We start from the raw sequence: 12,167 nt of genomic DNA on the forward strand, positions 1-12,167 counted from the left end.
GTGACATAGTTCCTTTATGCTACGTAGGTCCTATGCTATGTAGGTAGTGACATAATTTCTCTATGCTACGTAGGTAGTGACATAGTTCCTCTATGCTATGTAGGTAGTGACATAGTTCCTTTATGCTACGTAGGTCCTCTATGCTATGTAGGTAGTGACAGTTCCTCTATGCTACGTAGGTAGTGACAGTTCCTCTATGCTACGTAGGTAGTGACAGGTCCTCTATGCTACGTAGGTAGTGACATAGTTCCTCTATGCTACGTAGGTAGTGACATAGTTCCTCTATGCTATGTAGGTAGTGACATAGTTCCTTTATGCTACGTAGGTCCTCTATGCTATGTAGGTAGTGACAGTTCCTCTATGCTACGTAGGTAGTGACAGGTCCTCTATGCTACGTAAGTAGTGACATAGTACCTCTATGCTACGTAGGTAGTGACATAGTTCCTCTATGCTATGTAGGTAGTGACATAGTTCCTCTATGCTACGTAAGTCCTCTATGCTACGTAGGTAGTGACATAGTTCCTCTATGCTATGTAGGTAGTGACAGGTCCTCTATGCTACGTAGGTAGTGACATAGTTCCTCTATGCTACGTAGGTAGTGACAGGTCCTCTATGCTACGTAGGTAGTGACATAGTTCCTCTATGCTATGTAGGTAGTGACATAGTTCCTTTATGCTACGTAGGTCCTCTATGCTATGTAGGTAGTGACAGTTCCTCTATGCTACGTAGGTAGTGACAGGTCCTCTATGCTACGTAGGTAGTGACATAGTTCCTCTATGCTACACTACAGTTGATGTCAGAAGTTTACATACACCTTAGCCAAATACATTTAACTCACGTTTTTTCACAATTCCTGACATTTAATCCTAGTAAAAATCCCGTTTTAGGTCAGTTATGATCACCACTTTATTTTAAGAATGTGAAATGACAGAATAATAGTAGAGAGAAGGATTTATTTCAGCTTTTATTTCTTTCATCACATTCCCAGTGGGTCAGAAGTTTACATACACTCAATTAGTATTTGGTAGCATTGCCTTTAAATTGTTTAACTTGGGTCAAATGTTTTGGGTATCCTTCCACAAGCTTAAATCCACCCATTCCTCCTGACAGAGCTGGTGTAACTGAGTCAGGTTTGTATGTCTTCTTGCTCCCACACGCTTTTTAAGTTCTGCCCACAAATTATCTACAGGATATAGATATAGGACAACGGCTGTGTTGTCCCATGGTGTTCATACTTGCGTAATATTGTTTGTACAGTTGAGCATGGTACCCTTCAGGCGTTGGACCAGACTTGTGGAGGTCGACAATTTATATTCTGAGATCTTGGCTGATTTCTTTTGATTTTCCCATGATGTCAAGCAAAGTGGCACTGAGTTTGAAGGTAGGTATTGAAATACATCCACAGGTACACCTCCAATTGACTCAAATGATGTCAATTAGCCTATCAGGAGCTCCTAAAGCCATGCCATCAGCTTCTGGAATTTTCCAAGCTGTTTAAAGGCACAGTCAACTTAGTGTATGTAAACTTCTGACCCACTGGAATTGTGATACAGTGAATAATATGTGACATAATCTGTCTGTAAACAATTGTTGTAAAAATTACTTGTGTCATGCACAAATTAGATGTCCTAACCGACTTGCCAAAACTATAGTTTGTTAACAAGACATTTGCGGAGTGGTTGAAAAACAAGTTTTAATGACTCCAACCGAAGTGTATGTAAACTTCAACTGTAGATAGTGACGTGGATCCTCTATGCTACGTAGGTAGTGACATAGTTCCTCTATGCTACGTAGGTAGTGACATGGGTTTTCTATGCTACGTAGGTAGTGACATAGTTCCTCTATGCTACATAGGTAGTGACATAGGTTTTCTATGCTACGTAGGTAGTGACATAGGTCTTCTATGCTATGTAGGTAGTGACATAGGTTTTCTATGCTACGTAGGTAGTGACATAGGTCTTCTATGCTACGTAGGTAGTGACATAGGTCTTCTATGACTAAAGAGTCCATCATTGAAACCAAACCCTAGTCACGGTGTTACCTAGGCTCGGGTTTTCAAGACTATCTACTAGCCATACAAAGTAGGGGGCTCTGGTCACAACAATAATAACAATATATGCCATTTAGCAGACATTTTAAATGTATTTACCCAAAGCCACTTAGTCATGTGTGCGTACATTTTACATATGGGTGGTCCCGGGAATCGAACCCACTACCCTGGCGTTACATGTCTCTACCGACTAAGCTACAAAAGACCTGTTACGGAGTAGGAATATTCTAGACATATCCTATGGACTAGGGAAGCATTTGGGACGCACAGTACCAGCCGAGGTGAGATTACGACGGCTGGATACCCAAGACTATCTATGGACCGGACTGTGTGTGTTTTATTATGATTAATATTAAAAACAGTATCTTGGTGGTTTTTATGAAACATTATACGAGTGATTCGTTTATTAATTATGTTTGAAATACTGATTTACAAATAATACATAAAACTACTTCATTTCGTTTATGAATGGTTTTATTGTGTTGTGTTACCACTTACCGGACAGAAACACAGAATATAAACATGTGAATGTGAAACTAAATCGTTTACACTTCAGTAATGAAACAGACATCGTATAGGGGTTCATTCATCTGTTGTATTGTTGTCATATTGTTGTTGTTGTTGTTGTTGTCCAATAAAAACACATGCTGACAGGATTCAACACAAAGATAAACATTTTAACATTAAACTTTTTTTTACAACAATAAAAAAAAAGGTTTGTTGCAATAAACAAAACAACTGAGTGGCCAAACTAGTGGACTAACTAGTGGACAAACTAGTGGACTAACTAATGGACTAACTAGTGGACAAACTAGTGGACAAACTAGTGGACTAACCAGTGGACTAACCAGTGGACTAACTAGTGGACTAACTAGTGAACAAACTAGTGGACTAACTAGTGAACAAACTAGTGAACAAACTAGTGGACTAACTAGTGGACTAACTAGTGGACTAACTAGTGGACTAACTAGTGGACCAACATTCTGCTGTTAGTGGACAAACCAGTGGACTAACCAGTGGACTAACTAGTGGACAAACTAGTGGACAAACTAGTGGACAAACTAGTGGACTAACTAGTGGACCAACATTCTGCTGTTAGTGGACAAACCAGTGGACTAACTAGTGGACTAACTAGTGGACTAACTACTGGACAAACTAGTGGACAAACTAGTGGACTAACTAGTGGACTAACTAGTGGACAAACTAGTGGACAAACTAGTGGACTAACTAGTGGACTAACATTCTGCTTTTAGTGGACTAACTAGTGGACTAACTAGTGAACAAACTAGTGGACAAACCAGTGGACTAACTAGTGGACCAACATTCTGCTGTTAGTGGACAAACCAGTGGACTAACATTCTGCTTTTAGTGGACTAACTAGTGGACTAACATTCTGCTGTTAGTGGACTAACTAGTGGACTAACTAGTGAACAAACTAGTGAACAAACTAGTGGACAAACCAGTGGACTAACATTCTGCTTTTAGTGGACAAACTAGTGGACAAACCAGTTGACAAACCAGTGGACAAACCAGTGTACTAACTAGTGGACAAACCAGTGGACAAACCAGTGGACTAACTAGTGGACAAACCAGTGGACAAACTAGTTGACAAACCAGTGGACAAACCAGTGGACAAACCAGTGGACAAACCAGTTGACGAACCAGTGGACAAACCAGTTGACAAACCAGTGGACTAACTAGTGGACAAACCAGTGGACATACCAGTGGACAGACAGCAGAGGGGGGAACACACACAACAGGACAGCGATACAGGCAGAGATACAGACAGCAGAGGAGGGGGGGGACCACACACAACAGGACAGCGATACAGGCAGAGATACAGACAGCAGAGGAGGGGGGGACCACACACAACAGGACAGCGATACAGGCAGAGATACAGACAGCAGAGGAGGGGGGGACCACACACAACAGGACAGCGATACAGGCAGAGATACAGACAGCAGAGGAGGGGGGGACCACACACAACAGGACAGCGATACAGGCAGAGATACAGACAGCAGAGGAGGGGGGGACCACACACAACAGGACAGCGATACAGGAAAAGCCTGGTATTTTCCTCCTCTGTAAACAAACATGCTCTTATGTGTGTCTAGGGCTTTTAAATCTAAAACATTGAATGAACTAAAAAGGAAGTGGAGTTTGTGGACGGACGGACGGACGGACGGACGGACGGACGGACGGACGGACGGACAGACAGACACAGACAGACAGTACATCCACATTCAGGCATAGTTCAGAGGAAGATGTTTCTCTTACATGTCTGATCTACTCTACACGTTGGCACAGTCAATTAAAAAAGGACCCAGACACACTGGGTTGACGCTGGCTAGAAGTAAGCTGCTGTTAATGTGTGTGACATCGATGAGCTCCCCCGCCTCAAATAAATAAATAAAACATTTTTTGGTGGGAACAATAAATTTTATTGTGGGGCATAAACCGCCTTTCGTTGACCCCTGCTGTTAAGGTTAGAGGTCAGAGGTTACTGGGAGGAACCTGATGCCCCCTGACCTCCCTGCCCCTGTGAACCCTGACCTTGTTGACCCTGTCCCTGGCCGGCATAGTTCCCATACTGGCCGTAGTACTGGTTCCACTGAGACTGGTTCTGGTAGTACTGCTGCCACTGCTGGGCATACTGCGAGAGAGCGAGGGGGGCAATACAGTGATTAAATACCCTATCTCTCAGTGATTAAATACCCTATCTCTCAGTGATTACATACCCTATCTCTCAGTGACTAAATACCCTCTCAGTGATTAAATACCCTATCCCTCAGTGATTAAATACCCTATCCCTCAGTGATTAAATACCCTATCTCTCAGTGATTAAATACCCTCTCTCAGTGATTACATACCCTATCTCTCAGTGACTACATACCCTATCTCTCAGTGACTAAATACCCTATCTCTCAGTGACTAAATACCCTATCTCTCAGTGATTACATACCCTATCTCTCAGTGAATAAATACCCTATCTCTCAGTGAATAAATACCCTATCTCTTGGTGATTACATACCCTATCTCTCAGTGATTACATACCCTATCTCTCAGTGATTAAATACCCTATCTCTCAGTGACTAAATACCCTATCTCTCAGTGAATAAATACCCTATCTCTCAGTGAATAAATACCCCCTCTCTCAGTGATTACATACCCTATCTCTCGGTGATTACATACCCTATCTCTCGGTGATTACATACCCTATCTCTCAGTGAATAAATACCCTATCTCTCAGTGATTACATACCCTATCTCTCAGTGATTACATACCCTATCTCTCAGTGATTACATACCCTATCTCTCTGTGATTAAATACCCTATCTCTCAGTGAATAAATACCCTATCTCTCAGTGAATAAATACCCTATCTCTCAGTGAATAAATACCCTATCTCTCGGTGATTACATACCCTCTCTCAGTGATTACATACCCTCTCTCAGTGATTACATACCCTATCTCTCAGTGATTACATACCCTATCTCTCAGTGATTAAATACCCTATCCAGCTGAAGTTTCTAAAATGATTAAATACCCTATCTCTCAGTGAATAAATACCCTATCTCTCAGTGAATAAATACCCTATCTCTCAGTGAATAAATACCCTATCTCTCTGTGATTACATACCCTATCTCTCAGTGATTACATACCCTATCTCTCAGTGATTAAATACCCTATCTCTCAGTGAATAAATACCCTATCTCTCAGTGAATAAATACCCTATCTCTCAGTGAATAAATACCCTATCTCTCAGTGAATAAATACCCTATCTCTCGGTGATTACATACCCTCTCTCAGTGATTACATACCCTATCTCTCAGTGATTACATACCCTATCTCTCAGTGATTAAATACCCTATCCAGCTGAAGTTTCTAAAATTATTAAATACCCTATCTCTCAGTGATTAAATACCCTATCTCTCAGTGATTAAATACCCTATCTCTCAGTGATTACATACCCTATCTCTCGGTGATTACATACCCTATCTCTCGGTGATTACATACCCTATCTCTCAGTGATTACATACCCTATCTCTCAGTGATTACATACCCTATCTCTCAGTGATTACATACCCTATCTCTCAGTGATTACATACCCTATCTCTCAGTGATTACATACCCTATCTCTCAGTGATTACATACCCTATCTCTCAGTGATTACATACCCTCTCTCAGTGATTACATACCCTATCTCTCAGTGATTAAATACCCTATCCAGCTGAAGTTTCTAAAATGAATAAATACCCTATCTCTCAGTGAATAAATACCCTATCTCTCAGTGAATAAATACCCTATCTCTCAGTGATTACATACCCTATCTCTCAGTGATTACATACCCTATCTCTCAGTGATTAAATACCCTATCTCTCAGTGAATAAATACCCTATCTCTCAGTGAATAAATACCCTATCTCTTGGTGATTACATACCCTATCTCTCAGTGATTACATACCCTATCTCTCAGTGATTAAATACCCTATCTCTCAGTGATTAAATACCCTATCTCTCAGTGATTAAATACCCTATCTCTCAGTGATTACATACCCTATCTCTCGGTGATTACATACCCTATCTCTCAGTGATTAAATACCCTATCTCTCAGTGAATAAATACCCTATCTCTCGGTGATTACATACCCTATCTCTCAGTGATTACATACCCTATCTCTCAGTGATTACATACCCTATCTCTCAGTGATTACATACCCTATCTCTCAGTGATTACATACCCTATCTCTCAGTGATTACATACCCTATCTCTCAGTGATTACATACCCTATCTCTCAGTGATTAAATACCATATCTCTCAGTGATTAAATACCATATCTCTCGGTGATTAAATACCATATCTCTCAGTGATTACATACCCTATCTCTCAGTGATTAAATACCCTATCTCTCAGTGATTAAATACCCTATCTCTCGGTGATTACATACCCTATCTCTCTGTGATTAAATACCCCATCTCTCAGTGAATAAATACCCTATCTCTCAGTGAATAAATACCCTATCTCTCAGTGAATAAATACCCTATCTCTCAGTGAATAAATACCCTATCTCTCTGTGATTACATACCCTCTCTCAGTGATTACATACCCTATCTCTCAGTGATTAAATACCCTATCCAGCTGAAGTTTCTAAAATGAATAAATACCCTATCTCTCAGTGAATAAATACCCTATCTCTCAGTGATTAAATACCCTATCTCTCAGTGATTGAATACCCTCTCTCTCGGTGATTAAATACCCTATCTCTCGGTGATTAAATACCCTCTCTCTCGGTGATTACATACCCTATCTCTCAGTGATTACATACCCTATCTCTCAGTGATTAAATACCCTATCTCTCAGTGATTAAATACCCTATCCTATAACTTCAGGCTGATACTGGAGGTTAGCTGAAGCAGGGTTACCCAAGTTCACCTGAATCCTGGTATACTACCGTTGTTGCTACTATGGTAACCACCTGCTGGTACTGCTGGTTGCTATGGTAACTACCTGCTGGTAGCTATGGTAACTACCAGCTGGTACTGCGGGTTGCTATGGTAACTACCTGCTGGTACTGCTGGTTGCTATTGTAACTACCTGCTGGTACTGCTGATTGTAGTTCTGCTGTTGGCTGTAGGTCTGTCCTGCGGCAGCTGGCGTAGACTCGCTGTAACTCTGAGTTTGGCTGTATCCTGGGTACTGACTGTAGCTGCCATAGTTGTAACCCTGTTGGTAGTTGCCTTGATTATAGCTGCTGGGGTTGTAACTCTGAAGGAGAGAGAAAGAAAAGCATGTCGGATAACAAAAACAGACTCCATTACTACTTTTAAACTATTCGACGTTAACCAAAAATATGGGGTACATTAGGGTAATACAGTAGGGTCCTGGGGTAGTTTACTAATACAGTAGGGTCCTGGGGTAGTTCACTAATACAGTAGGGTCCTGGGGTAGTTCACTAATACAGTAGGGTCCTGGGGTAGTTTACTAATACAGTAGGGTCCTGGGGTAGTTCACTAATACAGTAGGGTCCTGGGGTAGTTCACTAATACAGTAGGGTCCTGGGGTAGTTCACTAATACAGTAGGGTCCTGGGGTAGTTTACTAATACAGTAGGGTCCTGGGGTTTACTAATAGTAGGGTCCTGGGGTAGTTCACTAATACAGTAGGGTCCTGGGGTAGTTTACTAATACAGTAGGGTCCTGGGGTAGTAGGGTCCTGGGGTAGTTCACTAATACAGTAGGGTCCTGGGGTAGTTCACTAATACAGTAGGGTCCTGGGGTAGTTCACTAATACAGTAGGGTCCTGGGGTAGTTCACTAATACAGTAGGGTCCTGGGGTAGTTCACTAATACAGTAGGGTCCTGGGGTAGTTCACTAATACAGTAGGGTCCTGGGGTAGTTCACTAATACAGTAGGGTCCTGGGGTAGGGTAGTTTACTAATACAGTAGGGTCCTGGGGTAGATTAGGGTAATACAGTAGGGTCCTGGGGTAGTTACAATACAGTAGGGTCCTGGGGTAGTTCACTAATACAGTAGGGTCCTGGGGTAGTTCACTAATACAGTAGGGTCCTGGGGTAGTTCACTAATACAGTAGGGTCCTGGGGTAGTTCACTAATACAGTAGGGTCCTGGGGTAGTTCACTAAAATAGTAGGGTCCTGGGGTAGTTTACTAATACAGTAGGGTCCTGGGGTAGTTTACTAATACAGTAGGGTCCTGGGGTAGTTTTTTAATACAGTAGGGTCCTATTGGTAGTTCACTAATACAGTAGGGTCCTGGGGTAAATCACTAATAAAGTAAATTACTAATAAAGGGTCTCAGTTTACTAATACAGATCCTGGGGTAGTTTACTAATACAGTAGGGTCCTGGGGTAGTTTACTAATACAGTAGGGTCCTGGGGTAGTTCACTAATACAGTAGGGTCCTGGGGTAGTTCACTAATACAGTAGGGTCCTGGGGTAGTTCACTAATACAGTAGGGTCCTGGGGTAGTTCACTAATACAGTAGGGTGAATCAAATTGACCAATGGGGTAGTTCACTAATACAGTTTAGGGTCCTGGGGTAGTTTTTCTAATACAGTAGGGTCCTGGGGTAGTTCACTAATACAGTAGGGTCCTGGGGTAGTTCACTAATACAGTAGGGTCTCTGGGTAGTTTGGGTAATACAGTAGGGTCTGGGGTTTTATATTCTAGGTTTTAGTGTTTGGCCTGGTACTAATACAGTAGGGTCCTGGGGTAGTTCACTAATACAGTAGGGTCCTGGGGTAGTTTACTAATACAGTAGGGTTGGGGTAGTTTACTAATACAGTAGGGTCCTGGGGTAGTTTACTAATACAGTAGGGTCCTGGGGTAGTTTACTAATACAGTAGGGTCCTGGGGTAGTTCACTAATACAGTAGGGTCCTGGGGTAGTTCACTAATACAGTAGGGTCCTGGGGTAGTGTATTAATACAGTCATTCACGTGTTTCTAAAATATTTAAATCTCAAAATAGGACGTTGCCCCTTTAAGAGAAATACTTTTCAAAATATATATAAATCTGGCTACAGTAGTCTAGCTAAGACGAATGCTAGGTGTATTTTTTGTAGCTTTCTTTTTGCAGACTATCAACAGTAGTCAGCATATTGCTAGTATGTTCACTATTGAAGGTTTACGTTTGTAAATCACTTTCCCTTAAAAAATAAATTAAAAATAAACTCAGCGAATAGATTGATGGGCGCTTCTTTTTCACTCTGGACTGCCCACTGTGTGGAGGCATCAACTCACATACTGCTCCGAGAAGTTGCGACTCGCGATGAGCGTAGTTGAATGAATGGCCAATCATATTACTCAAATACAAATAACATGACTTTTCTGACATTTAGTCTTCAATGGTTTTCAAATCGGTAGACTGCGACAGAGCAGGTAAATGTTGAACTGGATTGCCAAAATGCGCCGAGAAGCTACTTTTTTTATGTCTCTGTTTTAGTTTGGTCAGGGCGTGGGTTGGGGTGGGCATTCTATGTTTTTATATTCTAGGTTTTGTATTTCTGTGTTTGGCCTGGTATGGTTCCCAATCAGAGGCAGCTGTCAATCGTTGTCTCTGATTGAGAGCCATACTTAGGCAGCCTGTTTTCCCACTATGATTTGTGGGTAGTTGTTTTCTGTTTAGTGTGTTGTTTCACCTGACAGAACTGGTTCGTTTCTTTCATTCACTTTGTTATTTTGTGTTGTGTGTATATTGCTGCATATTGGTCCGATCCTTCCTGAGGACCATCGTTGCAAGCGAGCTATAATTTTAATATTTAATATTTAATTTATGTCGGACCCTGATTCGTAGTACAGTTTTTTCCTGACTATTTCACCTGACCAGGAAAACCTCTAGTTGATGGGCTATAACTATGACACAGAGTTTTTCCTGACTATTTCACCTGACCAGGAAAACCTCTAGTTGATGGGCTATAACTATGACACAGAGTTTTTCCTGACTATTTCACCTGACCAGGAAAACCTCTAGTTGATGGGCTCAGGTAAAACTCATATCCTCTCCATTAATGTGCAGACAGACAGACAGACGGGCGTATCCATGGTTACCTGGTTGTATCCCACTTTGCTGTAGGGCGCCGGGCGGTTGTAGCCTCCTGACTGTTGGTTACGGTTGTACCCTCCCCTCGGAGCCGACGACCCCCCCTCACGGTGGTTACCGTTCCCACCCCAGCGGTTGCCGGTGTAGCCGCCACGGTTGTTGCCTGAAACAGAGCGAGGAATACAGGCACATCTCTTAGAGCAGGGCCTAGCCCAGACACGGTGAAAAGCAGTGGATTGGTGTAAGCAACAACCACCTTAAATCAGTCCCTCCCTCTTAAACCCCCCCTGACGGGAGAGTGTACGAATGCACACTTCAGGAGAAAAGTGTGAGTGACTGACCTGGGGAGGAGTCTGTTCCTTCCTTACCCCTTCTGTATCCGCCTGCGTCTCTACTCTGGTATCCTACGCCGCCGCGAGGACCGCCACGGTCGTCATAGCGCTGGTAGCCTCCGCCGTTGCCACGGAACCCTCCCGGACGGTTGTCATGGCGTTTGTCGGGGGGTGGGCCGGCCTTGCGTCCCTCCTCGTTGTATTCCTTCACCAGATTGAAAGCCTCTTCCCGCTGTAGCTCCACAAAAATCACCTCTTCCAGGAAGTCACTGGGCTCAGGGAGCAGGAAGTTGGCTGGAAGCCAGGATGGAGAGATGACCCCCCGAGAGAGACAGATGGAGGAGACGGACCGGTCCAGGATGACAGGATAGAGAGAGAGAAAGAGAGAGAGAGAGAGAGAGAGAGAGAGAGAGAGGTTGTAGCGAAGGCCAGATCAGCCAACACCACCGGGAGACAAAATGAAAAGATAAATTATTATCACATAATGATGAGGGGAATCATAGAAAAGAGAAAGAACTGGGAGGAGGGAGGCTGAGGGTAGACTGTGAAGGCTGAGGGTAGGCTGTGAAGGCTGAGGGTATGCGGAGGCTGAGGGTATGTGAAGGCTAAGGGTATGCGGAGGCTGAGGGTAGACATTGTATGCTGTGTAAGCTGAGGGTGGACTGTACGCTGAGGTTAGGTGGGGGAAGACTGATTGTATGCAGTGTAGGCTGAGGGTAGGCTGAGGGTAGACTGTGAAGGCTGAGGGTATGCTGTGAAGGCTGAGGGTATGTGAAGGCTGAGGGTAGGCTGTGAAGGCTGAGGGTATGCGGAGGCTGAGGGTATGTGAAGGCTGAGGGTATGCGGAGGCTGAGGGTAGACATTGTATGCTGTGTAAGCTGAGGGTGGACTGTACGCTGAGGTTAGGTGGGGGAAGACTGATTGTATGCAGTGTAGGCTGAGGGTAGGCTGAGGGTAGACTGTGAAGGCTGAGGGTAGACTGTGAAGGCTGAGGGTAGGCTGAGGGTAGACTGTGAAGGCTGAGGGTAGGCTGTGAAGGCTGAGGGTATGCGGAGGCTGAGGGTATGCGGAGGCTGAGGGTAGACATTGTATGCTGTGTAAGCTGAGGGTGGACTGTACGCTGAGGTTAGGTGGGGGAAGACTGATTGTATGCAGTGTAAGCTGAGGGTAGGCTGAGGGTATGCTGTGAAGGCTGAGGGTGGGAGCGTTCTGTAGACTGAGGGTAGGAGGGG

At 43.4% G+C, this 12,167-nt stretch overlaps 1 protein-coding gene across 1 annotated transcript in view; it reads right to left on the minus strand.

Moving 5' to 3' along the window:
* Positions 1-4,467: 4,467 nt before the first annotated feature.
* hnrnpul1 (heterogeneous nuclear ribonucleoprotein U-like 1) overlaps positions 4,468-12,167 on the minus strand; it is a 38,980-nt gene continuing 31,280 nt past the window's right edge. The window contains exons 14-17 of the mRNA XM_046313778.1: positions 10,945-11,229; positions 10,612-10,766; positions 7,643-7,813; positions 4,468-4,703 (exon numbers count right to left, since the gene is read on the minus strand). Of these exons, the coding sequence (XP_046169734.1) occupies positions 4,551-4,703; positions 7,643-7,813; positions 10,612-10,766; positions 10,945-11,229 (764 nt within the window). The 3' untranslated portion in view covers positions 4,468-4,550. The remainder of the gene's footprint in view (positions 4,704-7,642; positions 7,814-10,611; positions 10,767-10,944; positions 11,230-12,167) is intronic.

This window comes from Oncorhynchus gorbuscha, linkage group LG19, assembly GCF_021184085.1.
Source record: "Oncorhynchus gorbuscha isolate QuinsamMale2020 ecotype Even-year linkage group LG19, OgorEven_v1.0, whole genome shotgun sequence".
NCBI lineage: Eukaryota > Metazoa > Chordata > Actinopteri > Salmoniformes > Salmonidae > Oncorhynchus > Oncorhynchus gorbuscha.